The sequence below is a fragment of the Oncorhynchus masou genome, chromosome 29 (genome assembly GCF_036934945.1).
Source record: "Oncorhynchus masou masou isolate Uvic2021 chromosome 29, UVic_Omas_1.1, whole genome shotgun sequence".
Taxonomy (NCBI): Eukaryota; Metazoa; Chordata; class Actinopteri; order Salmoniformes; family Salmonidae; genus Oncorhynchus; species Oncorhynchus masou.
In genome coordinates this window covers 38705251-38729841 of record NC_088240.1, presented here as the reverse complement: position 1 = coordinate 38729841, position 24591 = coordinate 38705251, and the positions used below count along the sequence as shown (strand labels likewise).

Genomic DNA, 24591 nt, shown 5'->3' with positions numbered 1-24591 from the left:
TCCCCCAGTTCTCATTTCAGGGTCCTAAATGGCATCATATGTAGTGCACTACTTTTGACCAGGGCCCATAGGGAATAGGGTGCCATTTGGCAGACATTGTCATATTTTCATAGAGTACACTCAAGAGGACTGTCTTTATGTAGTTAGAAAGTCATTCTCATTATGTATGTAGTTAGAATTTAGCACTACCATGTTACTTTTTGTAATTGTAAATGCAAAGCGTTGGGTAATCTTAGCAGTCAAGCTCACTGTACATGTACTGTACTACAGAAGCTATTCACTAAAGGGCCTGTTTTGTTGTCAATAACCTTCATTGATTTTACTTTTTCTATCCCTCACGCTAACCTTTCAACCTTCAAGGCAGGGAAGTGGAATCCTTTACATGTAAGTAGTTGGAACAGAAGGGGAACAAACGTCTGTGTATTGTCACGTCATCTCACTATCATGTTACAATCACATGACATCCCTTTCTTTTTACATGATCTTATTTGTAAAATGAGGAAACCAATAGCGATGGCCAACTGCTTTTACTTCCTCTGTCATGACATCAGATGGTATATGAGCTGTTCTGACAGCGTCTGCACCTCTCCACAGGTGTCGAAAGATGACCGCAGTGACATTGAGTCCAGCTCAGACGAGGACAACGGTCCTCCGCCCACTCCTGTTCAGAAGCACCACAACAGCACCACCAACGGGACCAATAAAGTCCACGGGACCAATGGGTACCTGTCAGCAGGGGCCCCTTGTCTAGATGAACACTGACCACTGCTATAAGACATTTTATAAGCACTGGAGCAAAGCTGCAGACACCATTCATAGATACTACATGTGTGCGACATGAACAACATTGCCTGTCTGGTACTGGAAGTTCTTAGTTTTCAGTTTGATTATTTCCATGTTTCCCCTCCATTTTATTATCTTTCTCTATATTTGCATCAAACTGCATTCAATGAAATATCAAAACACTGTCGGTAACAGCCCAGTCTCTGTTTAGCCAACGAATGAACGCATTCCACTATTATAGCGAAAGCATGCTGTTTAAACGTAGTCTGACTGGCATACTGGGGGTAGTTAATTATGTTATGTGTCTATGTTATTTATTTTGGATAGATATACAGTACCAGACAAAAGTTTGGACACCTCCTCATTCCAGGATTTTTCTTAATTTTTACTTTTTTTTTACATTGTAGAATAGCAGTGAAGACATCAAAACTATGAAATAACACTAAATATATTTTAGATTCTTCAAAGTAGCCACCCTTTGCCTTGAAAGTTTTGCACACTGTTGGCACTCTCAACCAGTTTCACCTGGAACGCATTTCCAACTGTCTTGAAGGAGATCCCACATATGCTGAGCATTTGTTGGCTGCTTTTCCTTCACTCTGCGGTGCAACTCATCCCAAACCATCTCAATTGGGTTGAGGTCGGGTGATTTGTGGAGGAAAGGTAATCTGATGCAGCACTCCATCACTCTCCTTTGTAAAATAGCCCTTACATAGCCTGGAGGTGTGTTGGGTCATTGTCCTGTTGAAAAACAAATGATAGTGGGACTAAGTGCAGACCAGGTGGTAGCCATGCTGGTGAAGTGTCCCTTGAATTCTAAATAAATCACTGACAGTGTCACCAGCAAAGCACCATCACACCACCTCCATGCTTCACGGTGGGAGCCATACATGCGGAAATCACCCGTTCACCTACTCTGCGTCTCACAAAGACATGGCGGTTGGAACCAACAATTTCAAATTTGGCCTCATCAGACCAAAGGACAGATTTCCACCGGTCTAATGTCCATTGCTCGTGTTTCTTGGCCCAAGCAAGTCTCTTCTTCTCATTGGTGTGCTTTAGTAGTGGTTTCTTTGCAGCAATTTCGACCATGAAGGCCTGGTTCATGCAGTCTCCTCTGAACAGTTGATGTTGAAATGTCTGTTACTTGAACTCTGAGTCACCAGCCTGCTGCACAGAGTTCCTGAAATCTTCTGCATTGACTGACCTTAAAGTAATGATGGATTGTTGTTTCTCTTTGCTTATTTGAGCAGTTCTTGGCATAATATGGACTTCATCTTTTTCCAAATAGGGCTATCTTCTGTATACCATCCCTACGTTGTTAAAACACAACTGATTGGCTCAAACACATTAAGAAGGAAAGAATTTCCACAAATTAACCTTTAACAAGGCACACATGTTAATTGAATTGCATTCCAGGTGACTACATCATGAAGCTGGTTGAGAGAAAGCCAAGAGTGTGCAAAGTTCTCAAGGCAGAGTAGCTACTTTGAAGAATCTCAAGATTCCATGTGTTATAATTTATGTCTTCACTATTATTCTACAATGTAGAAAATAGTAACAAAAAAAAATATTTTAAAAACCCTGTAATGAGTAGATGTGTCCAAACTTTTGACTGGTACTGTAAATTTGCAAATTATTGTCAACATGTGTCAATGACTTTGTCAGTGTTAAGATTGGCTAATTGTGAACCAATCCGTAATGCATATCATTTCACAATTCCATCAACGGGTACACACATTACAGCATGAGTCTTGTCATTGGCAAAAATGCTAAACAAATGGATTTGTTTTCAGTGATGCCCCCCCCCTTCATTTTCTAAAACGGATTGCATTTGTTTTGCTCACAAATGAATAGTAATGTGGTCTTACAACAATGCATTATTATGGGAAATACAAACACACATTATCCATCCATAAGCTGTAAGAGATATCAGTAACAGCATTATGTATGTGTGTGTGTAAAAATAGGGCCAAGCTATATTTCCAATTCAATTTTGTTAAGTATTCTACAACATTTCTGGTAAGTATTTCGTTAATTGTTCATGGCCCTCTTGGAAGACAGAGGAAGGTATTATTAAGCAATGATGCATTTAAAACCCTTGACAATATTAAAGATTGCAAGTAAGAAAGTATATTTGTCAATCTGATTAATTGAAACTAGCAGTTGCTGTACATACTTGTTCTTGTGAGAAGCAACAGAGTAATATTGGTAGATTACAGAATTAGAATTTTTGTGGCAGGGCAAGTTGACTATGAAGGATTGTTACTTTTTTGTTCCAAAACCGATTCCCTCTCAAGGCTAAGTGAATAATTAATGTGATTGCATAATTATGACTATGAATTCTTGTCATTGATATTCATTCAACAATGCTTTCGGGACATTCATCTCACTAATCCATTCTCATTGAAATATAACTAGATGTATTGCATATTCAACTTCAAGTAGCGTTTGTGTTTCAGAGAAAAATAATAGCTCTCCAGGAGCCCATGTAATTTCTCTTTTTACTTGTATTGGCATATATGAATCATCCAAGGACACATGGATTGAATAGAATGTGTATTGTGTAGGTCTCTAATGCAGTATCGATCATCCCTGTTGTTGATGGGAAAAGGGTTTTCATGAATTAAGTAATTATTGACATTCATTTTCATGTGCACAAAGTGACAGTGGATGGATGAGGACATAAATGGTTGAATCTGCCAATGGAATTTTCCTTTGTGCACTGGCTATATACTGAGTGTGCTAAACATTAGGAACACCAAGGTGTTAAGCATTCCACAAGGATGCTGGTCCATGTTGACTCCAATACTTCCCACAGTTGTGTTAAATTGTCTGGATCTCCTTCGGGTGGTGGACCATTCTTGAAACACAGGAAACTGATGCATGTGACAAACCCAGCAACGTTGCAGTTCTTGACACACCCAAACTGGTGCGGCTGGCACCTACTACCATACCCCATTCAAAAGCACAAATATTTTGTCTGCCCCATTCATCCTCTGAATGGCACACATACGCAATCCATGTCTCAATTGTCATAAGGCTTAAAAATCATTTGTTAACATGTCTCCTCCCCTTCATCTACACTGATTGAAGTGGATTTAACGAGTGACATCAATAAGGGATCATAGCTTTCACCTGGATTCACCTCTCCTCAAGTAATTCATGCGGAAATCATCTGAACATATACACTGAGGACGCAAAACATGTTCTTAATGTTTTGTATGCTCAGGTGATTTCCGCATAAATGGCTTTAGGAGCGTGTTCAAAGTGCAAAGTCAATAAACCACCTTAGACTGAAAATGCCGGACCCTGTGAGCAACTGTACGGTGAGTACTCACTCTACCTCTTTTCAAAGACAACTTTTAGTGAAATGGCAAAGAGAAATGTTGCTTATTTCTCCTTTATATGTGTGTACCATAATTCAAAATGTAATGGATTTTCTTCAAAGCTGTTTGTATTAGTGGTTACTCAAGATAGCCGCAGCTTGACAACACCATGACTTGGCGAATGTGTTATAGTACAACCTGTTGTACCAAGATCTGAAGAGGTTTTCCAACAATGGGGAGCATTTCTGCAAGGTCATGACAGTATGTCAGCAAAGGTATGGTCAATGTGATGTACTGTATTTGCATACACAACTCCTTGAGAAGATCCTTTGAGGTCATTTATTTGAGCATAGTATGCTCTCTCAGATTGGAAAAGTTACACTTTTGAAGCTGGACTGCACATATTTATTTTTCATGACATTTCCATTATTTTTTTGGTACGTACCTACACATCCATTCAGAATTGCATGCTGAAGTCCTAACTTCCGGAATGAATTTGAATTACCTGTAGTTACGGTTTCACCTCAGTGTGACAAAAGTAACGTGCCTTGATGACATTTCTCTGTGACTAGGGCTGAGCTGGAGGTCAGTTATGCCAAGGGACTGCAGAAGTTTGCTGGGAAACTCATCAAGGCATCCAAGTTGATGAATGACAAGTGAGTAGGTTACCTTTTCTATAAAATATCTACTGTAAGTGTAAGTCATGTGCCAATGTTTATAAAAGTTGTAATAGTGCTGTAAAAACACTGCATGTTGTTGTTTTCATTTCCATGAAGTTCCACCAACCGAGCATGGTGCCATGTACCTATTGAAATGTACTATACAGCGGACACACACACAATTATACGCATGACCTTATTATGAGCCTTTCAGGTAGTAAAGATGTTGTTGGATATTTTGTATTCTGCGATTATGTTTTAGAGCACGAGGAAGTGCTTTTCAGGCAGAAGGCATTTTAGAAATTCGACAAGTCATAGAGGAGCACAACAAGAGGAAGAGACCTGTAAGACCTGACACATCACTGTCATTCTACAATGAGACATTTTATTCTTATCCCTTTCTTGAATAGCTTGATGTTGTTGAGGAAACCAGAAAAGTTGACTAACTGGAGTGAACAAATTAAGGTAAGCCTTCCTTAAAAAAATAAAAGGTTTGTAAAGAACTTATTTAACCCAGGCAAGTCAGTTAAGAACAAATTCTTATTTACACTGCTGGCCTACAAAAAAAGGCCTCCTGTGGGGACAGGGGCTGGGATTAAAATATTGGACAAAACACAATTCACGACAAAGAGATACCACAACACTACATAAAGAGAGACCTAAGAAGACAACACAGCAACACCACATGACAACAACATGGTATAGTAGCAACAAAACATGGCAGAAGCACAACATGGTTGTTTAGCAGCTAGGGTGAAAGAGGAGCGATTACAAGAGGAATTGTAATAATGGCATCAGAGAAGATGACTGCCTTTTTTACGGGCTCCTACCCAATTGTGCAATTGTTTTTTTTAAGCGTTATTTGTAACATATTTTGTACATTATGTTTCCGCCACCGTCTCGTATGACCGAAAAGAGCTTCTGAATATCAGAACAGCGATTAATCACCTTATACTGGACTAAGACACCAGACAAGGTCCAAATCCCTGTCATTCGCATGAAAAAGAGATTGAGATATAGGGGGTAGGTCGGGGTGTCTTGTAAGACTCCGACGGTGATTGGGTAACCCGCCTCTACCATCAGTCCTATGAGCCAACGTGCAATCATTGAAAATAAACTGGATGAGCTCTGATCAAGACTATCCTACCAACGGGACATTAAAAACTGTAATATCTTATGTTTTACCGAGTCGTGGCTGAATGACGACATGGATAACATACAGCTGGCTGAGTTTTCGGTGCACCGGCAAGATAGAACAGCTGCCTCCGGTAAGATAAGGGGTGGCGGTCTGTGTCTATTTGTCAATAACAGCTGGTGCAAGAAATCTAATATTAAGGTTTTGCTTGCCTGAGGTAGCTGTAGACCATTTACTCTCTTGGTAAATAAACTATTTACCAAGAGAGTTTATCTGTATTTATCGGAGCTGTCTATTTACCACCATAAACCGATGCTGGCACTAAGACCACACTCAACGAGTTGTATAAGGCCATAAGCAAAGAAGAAAATGATCATCCAGAGGCGCCACTCCTAGTGGCCAGGGACTTTAATGCAGGGAAACATATCTGTTTCACCTCATTTCTATCAGCATGTTACATGTTACATTTACATTTAAGTCATTTAGCAGACGCTCTTATCCAGAGCGACTTACAAATTGGTGAATTCACCTTCTGACATCCAGCCTGAGGGGAAATAAAACTCCAGACTACCTTTACTCCACACACAGAGACGCGTACAAAACCCTCCCTCACCCTCCATTTGGCAAATCTGACCATTACTCAATCCTCCTGATTCCCGCTTACAAGCAAAAACTAAAGCAGGAAGTACCAGTGACTCGCTCAATACGGAAGTGGTCAGATGAAGGAGATGCTAAGAACAGGACTGTTTCACTAGCACAGACTGGAATATGTTTCTGGGATTCTTCCAATGGCATTGAGGAGTACACCACATAAGTCACTGGCTTCATCAATAAGTGTACCGATGATGTCGTCCCCACAGTGACCGTACCCCAACCAGAAGCCATGGATTACAGGAAACATCCGCACTGAGCTAAAGGCTAGAGCTGCTGCTTTCAAGGAGCAGGAATCTAACCTGGATGCTTAGAAGAAATCCCGCTATGCCCTCCGACAAACCATCAAAAAGGCAAAGCATCACAGGGCAAAGATTGAATCCTTCTACACCGGCTCAAATGCTCGTTGGATATGGCCGGGCTTGTAAACTATTACTGACTTCAAAAGGTAAGCACAGCCGTGAGATGCCCAGTGACATGAGCCTACCAGACAGGCTAAATGACTTCTATGCGTGCTTCTAGGCAAGCAACACTGAAGCATGCATAAGAGCACCTAGCTGTTCCGGACGACTGTGTGATCACGCTCTCTGTAGCCGATGTGAGGAAGACCTTTAAAAACAGGTCAACATTCACAAGGCCATTAATATGGAGTTGGTCCCCCCTTTGCTGATACAATAGCCTCCACTGTTCTGGGAAGGCTTTCCACTAGATATTTTTACGAGGACTTGCTTCCATTCAGCCACAAGAGCATGAGTGAGGTCAGGCACTGATGTTGGGCGATTAGGCCTGGATGCAGTCGGTGTTCCAATTCTTGGGGTTAAGGTCAGGGTTCTGTGCAGGCCAGTCAAGTTCTTCCACACCGATCTCGAAAAACCATTTCTGTATGGGCTTCACTTTTTGCATGGGGGGCATTGTCATGCTGAAACAGGAAAGGGCCTTTGTTGCCACAAGTTGGAAGCACAGAATTGTCTAGAATGTCATTGTATGCTGTAGCGTTAAGTGTTCCCTTCATTGGAACTAGCCTGAAACATGGAAAGACAGCCCCATACCCTTATTCCTCCTCCACCAGACTTTACAGTTGGCACTATGTATTCGGGTAGGTAGCGTTCTCCTGGCATCTGTCAAACCCAGATTTGTCCGTTGAGATGTGCATGGTAATCTTTGTCTTGTGTGCAGCTGTTCGGACATGGAAACACATTTCATGAAGATCCTGATAAACAGTTCTTGTGCTGACGTTGCTTCCAGTGGCAGTTTGGAACTTGTGAGTGTTGAAACAGAGGACAGAAGATTGTTACGCACTACAAGCTTCAGCAATCGGATGTCCCGTTCTGTGAACTTGTGTCCTACCACTTCACGGCTTAGCCGTTGTTGCTCCTAGACATATCCACTTCACAATAACAGCACATACTGTACAATTAACCTGGGCAGCTCTAGGAGGGCAGAAATTTGACAAACTGACTTGTTGGAAAGGTGGCATCCTATGAAGGTGCCACATTGGTAGTAGAATGGCCTCAGTGACTTTCATTGTTAATTTATGGAGATTGCATGGCCGTGTGCTCGATTTTATACACCTGTCAGCAACGAGTGTTGCTGAAATAACCGAATCAACTAATTTGAAAGGGTGTCCACATACTTTTGATTACATATAGTGTAGGTTCATAACCAATGTGCATTTGTCAGAGCATTGAGCAAATTCATTCTAGCCTAGATTATATAATTTACAACCTATACAGTTCATTCCATATTGTGCATGTTAATTCAGATTTAGACAGCTAACACCATAGCATAACCTTTGATGACAACACTATATGCAATTCAACAAGTATGTTAATATACATCCTAACCAGATTATGTTCTGTTTTCAAAAGGATTGTGAGCACAGTATTATTCAATTGGCTCGTCCAGTCAAAATCAGGAGCTCCATCATTTACTAAGGACCCTCTGAGTGTGAGATCAGAGGCCCCAGTGAAAGCAAACTGTCTTCAATGCTTTCATCCAAGATAGAGCCACAGCCAAGACTGATGAAGAGGAAAGTAACACCCATACACAAGTACGATCAAAGATTTATCATTCTGATTTTGCCTTTGAATAACAACAAACACATACATAATAACATTCATGATAAAGCTAAAAGTTGCCCAAACCACTTGTTATTGTACTCTACTATTTACTGCACTCTGGTATGATCCTCCTTCGTTGATCCTCAGCATGAAGGTGTATGTGCAGTTGAAGTTGGAAATTTACATACACCTTAGCCAAATACATTTAAACTCAGTTTAAATCCTAGTAAAAAAAGTCCATGTCTTAGGTCAGTTAGGATTACCACTTTATTTTACGATGTGAAATGTCAGAATAATAGTAGAGAGAATGATTTATTTCAGCTTTTATTTCTTTCATCACATTCCCAGTGGGTCAGAAGTTTAGATACACTCAAGTAGTATTTGGTAGCATTGCCTTTAAATTGGTTAACTTGGGTCAAACATTTAGGGTAGCCTTCCACAAGCTTCCCAGAATAAGCTGGGTGAATTTTAGCACATTCCTCCTGACAGAGCTGGTGTAACGGAGTCAGGTTTCTAGGCCTCCTTGTTTGCACACGCTTGATCAGTTCTGCCCTCATCTTCTATCGGATTGAGGTCAGGGTTTTGTGATGGCCACTCCAATACCTTGACTTTGTTGTCCTTAAGCCATTTTGCCACAACTTTGGAAGTATGTTTGGGGTCATTGTCCATTTGGAAGACCCATGTGACCAAACTTCAACTTCCTGACTGATTTCTTGAGATGTGGATATATTGAAGCAACATTTTCCTGCCTCGTGATGCCATCTATTTTGTGAAGTGCACCAGTCCCTCCTGCAGCAAAGCACCCCAATAACATGATGCTGCCACCCTGTGCATCACGGTTGAGATGGTGTTCTTTGGCTTGCAAGCCTCCCCCTTTTTCCTACAAACATAATGATCATTATGGCCAAACAGTTCTAGTTTTGTTTTATCAGACCAGAGGACATTTCTCCAAAAAGTACGATCTTTGTCCCCATGTGCAGTGGCAAACCGTAGTCTGGCTTTTTTATGGCGGTTTTGGAGCAGTGGCTTCTTCCCTACTGATCAGCCTTTCAGGTTATGTCTATATAGGACTCGTTTTACTGTGGATATAGATACTTTGTACAGGTTTCCTCCAGCATCGTCACAAGGTCCTTTTGCTGTTGTTCTGGGATTGATTTGCACTTTTCGCACCAAAGTACGTTCATCTCTAGGAGACAGAACGTGTCTCCTTCCTGATCAATATGATGGCTGTGTGGTCCCATGGTGTTAATACTAATGTACTATTTTTTGTACAGATGAAGTTGGTACCTTCAGGCGTTTGGAAATTGATCCCAAGGATGAACCAGACTTGTGGAGGTCTACAATGTTTTGGCTAATTTCTTTTGATTTTCCCATGATGTCAAGCAGAGGCACTGAGTTTGACGGTAGGCCTTGAAACACATCCACAGGTAAACCTCCAATTGACTCATTTACATTACATTTACATTTAAGTCATTTAGCAGACGCTCTTATCCAGAGCGACTTACAAATTGGTGAATTCACCTTCTGACATCCAGTGGAACAGCCACTTTACAATAGTGCATCTAAATCATTTAAGGGGGGGGGTGAGACTCAAATTATGTCAATTAGCCTATCAGAAGGTTCTAAAGCCATGACAATTTTTGGGAATTTTCCAAGCTGTTTGAAGGCAGTGAACTTAGTGTATGTAAACTTCTGACCCACTGGAATTGTGATACAGTGAAATAATCTGTCTGAAAAATTACTTGTGTCACGCAAAAAGTAGATGTCCTAACCGACTTGCCAAGAAATTTGTGGAGTGGTTAAAAAACTAGTTAATGACTCCAACCTAAGTGTATGTAAACTTCCGACTTCAAATGTATGCAGTCAGTCACTTTGGTTGTCTCGGAAAATAAAATGCAATATCTCACCTTGAATAAAAGAAAAACAAATCATTTGACTTGTGGTTTAACACATGGTCAACATTCAAATGGTACAATATTACCAACAGATTTCTTCCCAATTTACCATAAATTGCTCTAATTTCCAATCCCGAAATCCCTGTTTGGCTTTGTTGATATATTCTGTCTTTCTTGGCTTTGTTTTGGGACACGATCACTTTAAAGAAAGGAAAAAGTATACGTCTTCTGTTTTTTCCTGAATACTCATCTATTGAGACCAACAAAAAAGTGTATATAGGACAAAATCTAATAATCCACTACAAATCAAATTTTACTGGTCACATACACATGGTTAGCAGATAATGTGAGTGTCGCGAAATGCTTGTGCTTCTTTTTATTTAACCATTTACAACTGCGACCTGGCCAAGATAAAGCAAAGCAGCTTGACAAAAACAACAGTTACACATGGGATAAAACAAACGTACAGTCAATAACACAATAGAAAAATCTATATACAGTGTGTGCAAATGTAGTAAGATTAGGGAGGTAAGGCAATAAATAGGCCATAGTGGTGAAATAATTTCAATTTAGAAATTAAACACTCGAGTGAGATGTGCAGAAGAAGATTGTGCAAGTACAGATATTGGGTGCAAAAGAGCAACAAACAAACAAAAAAAACAATATTGGTGGGCTATTTACAGATGGCTGTGTACAGGTGCAGTGATCAGTAAGCTGCTCTGACAGCTGATGCTTAAAGTTAGTGAGGGAGATATGAGTCTCCAGCTTAAGTGATTTTTGCAATTAGTCCCAGTCATTGGCAGCAGAGAACTGGGACTAATTGGGACCAATTAGGTGTTGGCTTTGGGGATGACCAGTGAAATATACCTGCTGGAGCACGTGTTACGGGTGGGTGTTGCTATGGTGAACAGTGAGCTGAGATAAGGCGGGGCTTTACCTAGCAAAGACTTATAGATGACCTGTAGCCAGTGGGTTTGGCGACGAATATGAAGCGAGGGCCAGCCAACGAGAGCATACCAGGTCGCAGTGGTGGGTAGTATATGGGTCTTTGGTGACAAAACGGATGGCACTGTAATTACTCAGCAAATTGGATGCAGTCTGAGTGTTGAAGGCTATTTTGTGAATGACATCGCCGAAGTCCAGGATCGGTAGGATAGTCAGTTATACGAGGGTATGTTTAGCAGCATGAGTGAAGAAGGCTTTGTTGCGAATTAGGAAGCCAATTCTAGATTTAATTTTAGATTGGAGATGCTTAATGCGAGGCTGGAAGGAGAGTTTACAGTCTAGCCAGACACCTAGGTATTTGAAGTTGTCCACATATTCTAAGTCAGAACCGTCCAGAGTAGTGATGCTAGGCAGGTGTGGGCGGCGATCGGTTGAAGAGCATGCATTTAGTTTTACTAGCATTAAAGAGCAGTTGGAGGACACAGAAGGAGTGTTGTATGGCATTGAAGCTCATTTGGAGGTTTGTTAATGATACTCCCCATCCCGGATCCGGGATCGTGAATAAAGCCTCAGGCTCATTAGCATAACGCAACATTAACGATTTCTGAAAATCGCAAATAAAATGAAAATAATGCGCCTGCTCTCAAGCTTAGCCTTTTCTTAACAACACTGTCATCTCAGATTTTCAAAATATGCTTTTGAACCATAGCAAATCAATCATTTGTGTAAGAGTATTGCAAGCTAGCTTAGCATTTTGCGTAGCATTTAGCACGCAACATTTTCACAAAAACCAGATAAATAAAATAATTTACCTTTGAAGAGCTTCGGATGTTTTCAATGAGGAGACTCAGTTACATAGCAAATGTTCAGTTCTTCCTGAAAGAATCTTTGTGTAGGAGAAATCGCTCCGTTTTGTACATCACATTTGGCTACCGAAACGAACCGAAAATTCAGTCACCAAAACGTCAAACCTTTTCCGAATTAACTCCATAATATCGACTGAAACATGGCAAACGTTGTTTAGAATCAATCCTCAATGTGTTTTTTCACATATCTCTTCATTGATATGCAGTTCGTGGAAGCCTGCTTTCCCCTCAGAATCACATGGAAAAATACCAGCAGCTGAAAATGACGCACCAATTTTGACGGAGGACACCGGGCGGACCCCTGGAAAATGTAGCCTCTTATGGTCAATCTTCCAATGATATGCCTACAAATACGTCACAATGCTGCAGACACCTTGGGGAAACGATAGATAGGGCAGGCTCATTCCTCTCGCATTCACAGCCATATAAGGAGACAATGGAAAACAGAGCCTCAAAAATCCTGCTCATTTCCTGTTTGCCGTTTCATCTTGGTTTTGCCTGTGGCTCCCGTTCTAGGGCACCCACAGACAATATCTTTGCAGTTCTGGAAAATTCAAAGTGTTTTCTTTCCAAAGCTTCAATTATCAATTATATGCATAGTCGAGCATCTTTTTGTGACAAAATATCTTGTTTAAAACGGGAACGTTTTTCATCCAAAAATGAAATTGTGCCCCAGAGTTAAGAGGTTAACAGTGTCCAAAGAAGTGCCAGAAGTATACAGAATGGTGTTATCTGTGTAGAGGTGGATCAGAGAATCACCAGCAGCAAGAGCGACATCATTGATGTATACAGAGAAAATAGTCGGCCCGAGAATTGAACCCTGTGGCACCCCCATAGAGACTGCCAGAGGTCCAGGCAACAGGCCCTCCGATTTCAAATACTGAATTCTATCTGAGAAGTAGTTGGTGAACCAGGCGAGACTGTCATTTGAGAAACCAAGGCTGTTGAGTCTGCCGATAAGAATGCGGTGATTGGCCAGGTCGATGAAGACGGCTGCACAGTATTGTCTTTTATCGATGGCGGTTATGATATCGTTTAGGACCTTGAACGTGGCTGAGGTGCACCAATGACCAGCTCGGAAACCAGATTGCATAGCGGAGAAGGTACGGTGGGATTCGAAATGGTCAGTGATCTGTTTGTTAACTTGGCTTTTGAAGACTTTAGAAAAGGCAGGATAGGATAGATATAGGTCTGGAACAGTTTGGGTCAAGAGTGTCTCCCCCTTTGAAGAGGGGGATGACCTCGGCAGCTTTCCAATCTTTAGGGATCTCAAACGATACGAAAGAGAGGTTGAACAGTCTAGTAATAGGGTTTGCAACAATTGAGGCGGATAATTTTCAAAAGAGGGTCCTGATGTCTTGCCCAGATGATTTGCAGGGGTCCAGATTTTGCAGCTCTTTCCGAACATCAGCCATCTGGATTTGGTTGAAGGAGAAGCAGGGGGCTTGGGCAAGTTACTGCAGGGGGTGCAGAGCTTTTGGCCAGGGTAGCCAGGTAGAAAGCATGGCCAGCCGTAGAAAAATGCTTATTGAAATTCTTGATTATCGGCGGTGACAGTGTTTCCTAGCCTCAGTGCAGTGGGCAGCTGGGAGGAGGTGCTTTTATTCTCCATGGACTTTACAGTGTCCCAGAACTTTGGGGAATTTGTGCTACAGGATGCAAATTTGTTTCAAAAAGCTATCCTTTGCTTTCATAAAAAGTTGCATGTCGTGGGGGCTATTCGATGCTAATGCAGTACACCACAGGATGTTTTTGTGCTGGTCAGGGCAGTCAAGTCTGTAGTGAACCAAGGGCTATATATGTTCTTTGTTCTACCATTTTTTGGATGGGGCATGCTTATTTAAAACTTCTTACGGATAGGTGGGAAAAGGCAGTGAAAATGCAGCGCAGCAAATTCAAAAAAATGATATAAAAATCAAACTTTCATTAAATCACACAAATAAGATACTCGTTGGCTGGATTCACAACATGTCAGATTTGTTTTATATACATTTTTTAAAGGCTTTTCGGAGAAAGCATAAGGAGCTGTTATCTGATGATAGCACAACCAGTAAACAAAGAGGGTAGCATATTTCAACCCTGCAGGCGCTACACAAAACGCAGAAATAAAATATAAAGCATGCATTACCTTTAACGAGCTTCTTTTGTTGGCACTCCAATATGTCCCATAAACATCACAATTGGTCCTTTTGTTCGATTAATTCCATCCATATATATCCAAATGTCAATTTATAAGGCGCGTTTGATCCAGAAAAAAAACAACTTCCAAAAAACGCAACGTCACTACAAAATATTTAAAAAGTTGCCTATAAACTTTGCCAAAATATTTCAAACAACTTTTGTAATACAACTTTAGGTATTTTTAAACGTTAATAATCGATCAAATTGTAGACAGGTCTCTCTTGTTCAATACAGGAAGACAACAAACCAGCGCTACTTTTCACGTCTTGCGCAACTCTCAACGGTGTTACCCAGTTCCTAGTTGGCCTACTTCTTCATTGCACAAAGGAATAACCTGAACCAAATTCCAAAGACTGGTGACACCCAGTGGAAGCGGTAGGAAATAAAAACAGTTCCTAAGAAATATCGTTTGCCAACAAGAACTCACTGAACAGACAGAGACCTCAAAAATAAATCTGAACGGTTAGTCCTCAGGGTTTTGCATTCTACATACGTTCTGTTATACTCACAGACATGATTCAAACCGTTTTAGATACTTCAGTGTTTTCTATCCAAATCTACGAATAATATGCAAATCTTATATTCTTGGCATGAGTAGCAGGAAGTTGAAATTGAGGACGCTATTTATCCAAAAGAGAAAATTCTGCCCCCTTGCCCCAAGTGGTTTTAAGATGGTGAGGATAGCACTTTTAAAGAATAACCAGGCATCCTCTATTGGCGGGATGAGGTCAATATCCTTCCAGGATACACTGTCGATTAGAAAGGCCTGCTCGCTGAAGTGTTTTAGGGAGCGTTTGACAGTGACGAAGGGTGGTCGTTTGGCCGTGGACCCATTACGGACGCAAACAATGAGGCAGTAAAATCGCTGAGATCCTGGTTGAAGACAGCAAAGGTGTATTTAGAGGGCAAGTTGGTCAGGATGATATCTATGAGGGTGCCCTTGTTTACGGATTTAGGGTTTACCTGGTAGGTTCCTTGATAATGTGTGAGGTTGAGGGCATCAAGCTTAGATTGTAGGATGGCCGGGGTGCTAAGCATATCCCAGTTTAGGTCACCGTTCGATAGTCGCTACTACGCTAGGTGAGTGAGAGACAACGGAGTTCAGAGTGTTAGTGGGCCGGGGCTAGCGGATGTGTTTTCATCGTCATCGCAATGGAAAAGTCTGTTGAAACCACATCGTACGATTACGTCGGCAGACCAGTCGTGATGGATCGGCGGGGCTCCGTGTCGACAATAAAGGGTCCAGGTCAATTGGCAAAAGAGGTATTGTAGCCCAAGAAGTTAGCTGGTATATGGGCCTAGCTCAAGGCTAACTGGTTCTTGTTTTGGGACATAGGCGTTAGCTAAAAGTAGCCACTCGATTGCAGATAGCTGGCTGCGATGATCTGATGTAATCAAGCCTACCACTGTCGTGTCGTCTGTAAACTTGATGATTTAGTTGGAGGCGTGCATGGCCACGCAGTCATGAGTGAACAGGGAGTACAGGAAAGGGCTGAGAACGCACCCAGTGTTGATGATCAGCGGGGTGGAGATGTTTCCTACCCTCACCACCTGGGGGCGGGCGTCAGAAAGTCCAGGACCCAGTTGCACAGGATGGGGTTGAGACCCAGGGTCTCGAGCTTATTGTCGAGTTTGGAGGGTACTATGGTGTTAAATGCTGAGCTGTAGTCAATTAACAGCATTCTGACATAGGTATTCCTCTTGTCTAGATGGGATAGGGCAGTGTGCAGGCGATTGCGTCGTCTGTGGACCTATTGGGGCGGTAAGCAAATTGGAGTGGGTCTAGGGTATCAGGGAGGGTGGAGGTGATATGATCCTTGACTAGTCTCTCAAAGCACTTCATGATGACAGACGTGAGTGCTACGGGGCGATAGTCATTTAGTTCAGTTACCTTAGCTTTCTTGGGAACAAGAACAATGGTGGCCATCTTGAAGCATGTGGACACAGCAGACTGGAATAGGGATTGAATATGTCCGTAAACACACCAGCCAGACGGTCTGTGCATGCTGAGGACTCGGCAAGGGATGCCATCTGGGCCAGCAGCCTTGCGATGGTTAATACATTTAAATGTTTTACTCACATTGGCGACGGTGAAGGAGAGCCCACAGGCTTTGGTAGCGGGCTGTGTCAGTGGCACTGAATTGTCCTCAAAGCGAGCAATTTGTCTGGGAGCAAGACGTCAATGTCCGATGGGCTGGTTTTCTTTTTGTAATCCGTGATTGACTGTAGACCCTGCCACATACGTCTCGTGTTTGAGCCGCTGAATTGCGACTCTACTTTGTCTCTATACTGATGATTTGCTTGTTTGATTGCCTTGGGAGGAATAGCTACACTGTTCGTATTCTGTCATGTTTCCAGTTGCCTTGCCATGATTAAAAGTGGTGATTTGCGCTTTCAGTTTTGGCGAATGCAGCCATCAATCCACAGTTTCTGGTGAGGGAATGTTTTAGTCACAGTGGGTACAACATCACCGATGCACTTGCTATTAAAGACTTGACCGAGGACGTATAAGGCCTTGTTGTTATCTGGATCACGCCAACATATCCCAGTCCACTGGGAGATCGACACAATCTTGTCAACCGTGAATCAAGATTGGTCAGGCAGTCATTGGGATAAGACTCAGACTTGTCGAGCGTTCAGCTGTTTTAGTCCGTCTCCACACTGATATGGCTGGGAGACAACAAAATGGAGTCATGGTCAGATTTGCAGAAAGGGGGAAAGGTGAGGGCTTTGTATTGCATTGCGGAATGATAGGAGAGACCATGTGATGCTGACAGCTCGCCAAGTGACTTGGTGTATGCTGATAGAATTTAGTAAACCCCAGCTAGAATAAATGCAGCCTCAGGATATTTGGTTTCCACATGGCTTTGGAAATCATATGGCTTTTTCTTTGCAAATCTGCCTAGAAGCCCAACATCCCAGAGTCGCTTCTTCACTGTTGAGGGTGAGAGGGTGTTTTGATGGTTACTATTTAATGAAGCTGCCAGTTGAGGATTGTGAGGCATCTGTTTCTCAAAAAATAGACACTAATGTACTTGTCCTCCGCAGGACACCCGGACACCTCTTGTGGTATTTTGGTTATTTAATTTAACAGCTTGAGCTGTTCTGTGAAGGGAGTAGTACACAGCGTTGTACAAAATCTTCAGTTTCTTGGCAATTTCTCGCATGGAATAGCCTTAATTTTCTCAGAATAAGAATAGACTGACGAGTTTCAGAAGAAAGTTATTTGTTTCTGGCCATTTTGAGCCTGTAATCGAACCTACAAATGCTGATTCTCCAGATACTCAACTAGTCTAAAGAAGGCCAGTTTAATTGCTTATTTAATCAGTACAACAGTTTTCAGCTGTGCTAAAAATCACAAAAGGGTTTTATAATGATGATTTAGCCTTTTTAAAATTATAAACTTGGATTAGCTAACCAAACATGCCATTGGAAAACAAGAGTGATGGTTGCTGATAATGGGCCTCTGTACACCTATGTAGATATTCCATAAAGAAATCTGCCATTTCTAGCTACAATAGTCATTTACAACATTAACAATGTCAACACAGTATTTCTGATCAATTTTACGTTATTTTAAATGGACAAAAAAAGTGCTTTTCTTTCAAAAACAAGGACATTTCTTAGCGACCCAAAACTTTTGAATGGTAGTGTGTGTTTGATTATTATATATACATCTCTAAAATAAAAAAGTCTAAAAAATGTATCGCAGGTGCAATCAAACACACATGCACACACAACCACTATTTGCTGCTACTATTTATCCTGTTGCTCAGTTGCTTTTAACCCTGGTTACAACTATCACCAGTATCCCTTCACTGTTATTTGCACTGGTATGGAACTGTATGTAGTGACTTTTCTCCTGTGTATTTCTTTATTCAAGTGTGTATTTTCATCTGACTTAGTCATTGTTGAAGAAGAGCTTGCAAGTAAGCACTACTATTTACGCATGCTATATCCAGTGCACGTGACAGGATAAAGGTCATTTCAATTGATGATAGGTTTGTTAATATATATTTTTTAAACAATAGATAACATTGATACACAACCTTATAGGGTTAGGGTCCCCACACCGCCATATTTCCATGTCACAGCTCCTGTTAACGGAAAACAGATGGAAGACCGAGTGAACTACCTGGTCTGCGTCTCTGAACACCTGTGTGTAAATGGAAGAGAAACCACATATGTGTTGTCACTGATAAATACTGTCGGCTGCAACTATTAAAACAGGTATAGTAAGTGTGTATTTTGTATTCGTGAAATTGACGTGATTTGAAAGGAGTGGTATATGTTTATAGAACCCTACCGCAATTGAGAATTGATTCCTGTTTACATGGAGTAATGTCATTTGTTTTGGCTTCCAGAGCCAATTCGCCCTTGTAAATCAGAACATGTAAGGTCCTACGGTGTAACGTTAGTCTCCTTTGGTCCACATCCATAAATCAAGTGTCAGGGGTTCATTTTTTCTGATAAAACAACTAATCCCAGATTGTTGTAGCTTTACACTGAAATATATGAACTCATGGTTAAGCAAACCCAGCTAGCTAAAAACAAACCACCTCTCAACTCATGAACAAACGTAGCCGACGCGATTCATGTAACAATAATTTTAGCTATAATTTTATAAAATATGGTGAATTTTGTTCGTCAACGTTGCCGTAGCAATTTTCGGATGTTCCTCGACCCAGAACTCCTGTCAACTTTTCGCAGTAGTTTTCAAAATTTCGTCTCACGGAAACAAGGACTGTGACTGCACACCGGAAATTGAGTTTTTTTTTGTAAAGTTAAAGTTGCTAGTCCTTTAAGAAATAAACTCATGCAATACAAATAAATTATAATGCACAGTATTTATCAAATTCGATGTTTATTCCTTATGTCTCGTCTAAAACCAGATATGAAAATAAAAAGGGAATGAGACACGTTTTTCCCAACGCAAAGTTTTTATTCCCTTTGTCTGTGCTCATGAATTTGCGCCACCCTGTGGCGATATAAGACATGTACCTGTAGGCAAAGCCTATATCAACGTTAAACATATATATATATTTGTACATTTTAGTCGAGTTTATATCTGCATGAAGATACAGAATGTTAAGAAAGCATAGTTTAGTACCAGTTTTGTCTCTGGAGGTTGTCTAGAAAAGGGGTCTGTTCAAGGTTCTGCATTTTCATTAGATATCCCATTGGTCTCACTGGGGCATCTGGTAGCCTTTTTCTCAGTTGAGAAAAATAAGAGCAAAACTGCTCCTTTGGGGTTGGCAGCCATTCAATGTATTTGAACTATTCCAGACAGAACAGCTGAACAGTCAACTAATAATCAAGCCCTTGATAAGTGAATCAAGTTGTGAAATATCTGGGTGTCCCAGAGGAGAGGTTCGAGAACCACTGTAGTAGGGGATGTTCTCTTATCTTAGGGTAATGGTTAAAATCCAAAATTACTTTTAATAATAAACAATATAATAATAATAGTACATATCGTGATGTTTTACTTCACAGTTATAAACCCATTGTTGTTACAGTGCCCAATCACCCCACCAGAGAATCACTGAATGGGAAAATGATGTCATTATGTAAATGGCCCTGGTGGTCGAACAGTGCATTTGCGTGCGAACACTGTCCTCAGAGGTGGATGGAATGGCTAATATTTAACCAATACAAGTAATGACCTGTGGACAATCTAATGTCCACACTATCATCCTGTAAACAACTTTATGCAACATGCCTTAAAATGCTGATTTCACATTATACCAACACAATCAAACAATGTCAACCCATACACTTAGCTTTTGAATGATTCATGGTGGTACATTTACATATAAAGAAGACAGCTCTCTCTCTCTCTCTCTCTCTCTCTCTCTCTCTCTCTCTCTCTCTCTCTCTCTCTCTCTCTCTGTCTCTCTATTAAAAAGGGAGAGACTGATGTCCATGGTGCAGCATTGTAGTTGTGGCCAAGGGAGCAGCTGTCCCAGTCGTGCCAGACAGACTGAACCCCAGATGGACCTCATCCACAGCAGTGGGGTGCTGGTGATCCAGCACCTCCAGAGCAACTACAAGGACTACCATGACTTCCTTGACTTCATGTCCTCTGTGGGCGACCCTCGTAACATCTTTTCTCTCTATTTCCCTCTGTGGTTTCAGCTTAGCCAAATTGTCGGCACCAAGATGATATGGGTGGCAGTTATCGGAGACTGGTTCAACCTAATTTTCAAATGGTAGGACACCATCTGCTCACTGTGTTTAAAAAATATATATTTACACTTGTGTTGCCATAACTAGTAGAGGCAGGGAGAGATATTGAGTGATAGTAAAATTATGCGTATTGATGCTTATAACAACATGCTCATGCTGTCTAGGGGATCAGTATGACATTACATAAATATTTTGACAGATATAGTTTGTTTGGCATAGTATAAGGAATTTGATTGTATTGAAACACATATTGTTATATAAATGTTATGATAAACTGGATGGTTCGAGCCCTGAATGCTGATTGGCTGACAGCTGTGGTATATCAGACTGTATACCACGGGTATGACGCAACATTTATTTTTACTGCTCTAATTACATTGGTAACCAGTTTATAATAGCAGTAAGGCACCTTGGGGGTTTGTGGTATATGGCCAATATACCACAGCTAAGGGCTGTATCCAGCCCATAGCCATGGTATATTGGCCACATACCACACCCTCTCGTGCATTATTGCTTAAATCTGACTCTCGTTGTTTTTAGGATTCTGTTTGGTCAACGGCCATACTGGTGGGTGCATGAAACTCTCTTTTACCAGAATAATTCACTCCCCCAGCTGGAGCAGTTCCACATTACCTGTGAAACAGGACCAGGTCAGTGTCATTTCCTGTCTGACAATCCTTATGATCATACATTCTGGAGACTGAAGGATTATTCCATGTAATGGATTGCAAAATGGCAAAACTGTCTGATGTATTGTTTTGTGAACTGAAATATATCTTTGTGAAGATCTGAATGTGTGTCATGCTTGTATGATAGATAAACCCTGTTCATTTGTATAGGCAGTCCATCCGGTCATGCCATGGGCTCTTCATGTGTCTGGTATGTAATGATCACATCAGCACTCAACTTTACCAAACGCCTTTGTGACAGCTCAACTCAGGGTTGCCAGAGGTAGGCATATTCATGAGCATGCTGTTACTATGTTGCTTTGTGAAATAATGTATGTGCCTGTATAATGTGTGCCTCTATTAGGGCCTAAATGATCCTCAATCTTCTCAGGTTTGGGCTTGTGTGGTCCTTTTTGTGGATGGCATTTTGGATCATTCAGATTAGTGTTGGCATCTCCAGGATCTTCATCGCCACACACTTCCCTCACCAGGTTATCCTTGGTGTTCTAGCTGGTAAGACTTCTATTATGACCAATTAGTGTTTACATGGTGTGTGTTTTCACTTGGTAGACATTTTCACTACAGTATATATATGTTTTAATTCTCAACAGGTATACTAGTTGCTGAAGCATTTGAGCATGTTCCCTCGATCCACACAGCCAGTTTAAAAGTCTACCTTCACACTAGCTTATTTCTGTTCTCCTTTGCCGTCAGCCTTTACTTGCTCCTTAAAATGATAGACATTGACCTATTGTGGTCGATACCTAAAGCAAAGAAGTGGTGTGCCAATCCAGACTGGATCCACCTGGACACTACACCTTTTGCTGGTTTAGTGAGGAACCTGGGAGCATTGTTTGGACTTGGCCTGGCCATTAACTCTCAGATGTTCATCCAGAGCTGCAAGGTGAAGAACGTCTACAAGACTAGGTTTAAACTCATGTGTGTAGCAGCCAATCTGACCTCTCTGCAGCTGTACGATTTCATCAAAATTCCCACTCACACAGAGATCCTGTTCTACATACTCTCATTCTGTAAGAGTGCTGCAGTCCCTCTTAGTGTGGTGGCACTCATCCCCTACGGTGTTCACTTGTTGATAGGAGACAAGGAGAGGAAATTAGACTAAATGTTTGTACATCGTCACTTGACACAATGACGAATTGCATTATAATGAACATAGATTGCCTGACTCCTATGGCAATTTGTTTATGGTTGTAATGTAGATATCTTTTGCTAAACTATTTACCTTGTTTGAAAATGTGGATTATAGTTTTTGCAATGTTAAATTGTATGTTACATGTACAGTGTGAAATGAGTGAGCTGGTGTTTTTTTAAGACAAAAAAAATAAAGTAAATTGTAAACAAAATGTGTTTTATAAATAAATTTCCTTTACTGTTTTTAACCTTTATTTAACTAGGCAAGTCAGTTAAGAACAAATTCTTATTTATAATGATGGCCTACCCCGGATGACGCTGGACTAATTGTGCGCCACCCTATGGGAATCCCAATCACAGCCGGATGTGATAGCCTAGATTTGAACCAGGGACTGTAGTGACCCCTATTGCACTGAGATGCAGTGCCTTAGACCGCTGCGCCACTCAGGAGCCTGTAAATATTCTCATTCTACTGTGATTCCAATTTAGATTAATGTTTTTCCTTGAGAAAGTTACTATATATATATATATATTTCCATATTATGAGGTTGGAGTAATACTGTGAAATTGTGAAAATGATGATGCCATTTTAGTTTGAAAAGATGGCCTGAAATTTCAGCCTGTTTTGGTGTTTAGTGCTGGGTGATGAACTGAAATGTCAGTTATTTTTCTTTTTTTTAAACAACAAATTGACAGATGTCAGTTCAATTATTTGAATTCCATTTCATTTTTTTTTCTTCTGTGAGCTCAACACGCACATCACAAGTTCTCTACAGATAAATCAGAGTCAGGCTGAACTGTGTGATGTAGTAGGGAGTTCTAGTTTTCAACCAGACAATATTCTACCTAGTTTAGCGCATAGAATAACTACAATGACCCTAATCCATTGCGCAGCTACTTGTCCTGCCTGTGTTTCTTTTAAGCCTGCTATGGTAGAGAGATGAATACCAGACCTTGAGGCGATATAGAGAACAGCTGTTGCTTTGTGAGGTATCTTTACACTTGTTGATATTCAACAGTCATAAAAGTATGTCTTATTTCATTTGAAGAACTACAAAATAGTGATTTTGTCAGACAGCGTAGGCAGCAGGTCTTTAGAAATGAGATGATGACTGAAATAATAAGTCATCAAATAAAACAAATGTAATATACACAACAACTGAAATATTTTATTAAAGTAAAGTAATGTGAATAAATGATGGTTAATAAGTGATAAGCAATAATGGGCAGTCACTAGCATCATGGGACTTTAATAAAAAATCAAATAAAAATCTGTGTTACAGCATTCAGCCCACATAATGAATAGCACATTTAATGTCCAAAAAATAATCGAACTGAAATTACCTCAAAAAGCACTAAATTGCTCAGCGCTAGGTGGGATGGAGTTTTGGTCAGACTGGTGACATCACCAAGCATTAAATTAGTTAAGACTAATAAGAGAGTTCCAAATCTCGGGCCAATAACTTTCAGTTCTCCGCACTCAGACCACTCATAGAAATGTTTTGATGTTGAGATTAAAAACAGCTGCATTAGAACTTTAAATATAACAGATAATTCCTTGAGAAGTTTTGAATTGTTCTATCAGTGTTTGTTTTTTGTGAAACATGAGCCATTTCACCAAAATATAGAATTCATGACAATAACAATTTACCTCATCATCATAACCATATTATTCTGGCATAAACCTTACTACTAATGATAATGTAGCAAAAATAAATGGTTATTAACAGCCCTGCGTTTTGCTACTGTAGTAAATACCCATCCTTATCACAGCTGTTACTATAATGTAATAACTTAAATGTATCTAAATGTCACTCTGTACAAGCCATTTTGGATGTAGGCCTATACCAAAATGTACTGCATAACACATTGTCTGATATACACATGGACCTTTGTAGCTCAGTTAATAGAGTGTGTAACACCAGGGTAGTGGGTTCAAATCCCAGGACCACCCATACGTAAAATGTATGAAGCATTACATCAAGTCGCTTTGGATAAAAGCATCTGCTAAATATCATATTTTATATTACATGTAACTCTTCAAGAAGATGTACATTTTCTAACAGGGTACTCTCCTTAGC

The 24591-nt window shown here is 40.7% G+C and overlaps 2 protein-coding genes across 7 annotated transcripts in view; both read left to right on the top strand.

The window, feature by feature from the left end:
* The window catches only part of LOC135519581 (ceramide synthase 6-like), a 32853-nt gene extending 29364 nt beyond the window's left edge, over window positions 1-3489 (top strand). For both annotated transcript variants that reach the window (XM_064944819.1, XM_064944820.1), the window contains 2 exons: window positions 361-384; window positions 595-3489. In XM_064944819.1, coding sequence (XP_064800891.1) covers window positions 361-384; window positions 595-762 — 192 coding nt within the window. In that variant the 3' untranslated portion in view covers window positions 763-3489. The remainder of the gene's footprint in view (window positions 1-360; window positions 385-594) is intronic.
* Window positions 3490-4062: 573 nt separating this feature from the next.
* Window positions 4063-22741, top strand: LOC135519580 (glucose-6-phosphatase 2-like). Of its 5 annotated transcripts, XM_064944816.1 has the most exons (11): window positions 4063-4112; window positions 4235-4387; window positions 4685-4768; window positions 5182-5236; window positions 6767-7818; window positions 8426-8607; window positions 20411-20713; window positions 21231-21340; window positions 21530-21641; window positions 21750-21871; window positions 21970-22741. In XM_064944816.1, the coding sequence occupies exons 6-11, from the start codon at window positions 8543-8545 to the stop codon at window positions 22479-22481; spliced, it is 1224 nt and encodes a 407-aa protein (XP_064800888.1). In that variant the 5' UTR covers window positions 4063-4112; window positions 4235-4387; window positions 4685-4768; window positions 5182-5236; window positions 6767-7818; window positions 8426-8542; the 3' UTR covers window positions 22482-22741. The 5 variants fall into 5 exon arrangements, with proteins under 5 accessions (XP_064800888.1, XP_064800890.1, XP_064800886.1 ...); XM_064944818.1 differs by lacking the exons at window positions 6767-7818; window positions 8426-8607; XM_064944814.1 differs by lacking the exons at window positions 6767-7818; window positions 8426-8607 and having other exon boundaries at window positions 18599-20713.
* The last annotated feature ends 1850 nt before the right edge of the window (window positions 22742-24591 follow it).

What these genes read in the sequence shown, in the direction of transcription:
- LOC135519580 (XM_064944814.1), top strand. Translation starts at nt 20,292, where the DNA reads ATGATTCATGGTGGTACATTTACATATAAAGAAGACAGCTCTCTCTCT. An exon ending in TTCAACCTAATTTTCAAATG is followed by an intron (nt 20,714 to 21,230) that starts GTAGGACACCAT and finishes CGTTGTTTTTAG; the next exon opens with GATTCTGTTTGGTCAACGGC. An exon ending in TATCCTTGGTGTTCTAGCTG is followed by an intron (nt 21,872 to 21,969) that starts GTAAGACTTCTA and finishes AATTCTCAACAG; the next exon opens with GTATACTAGTTGCTGAAGCA.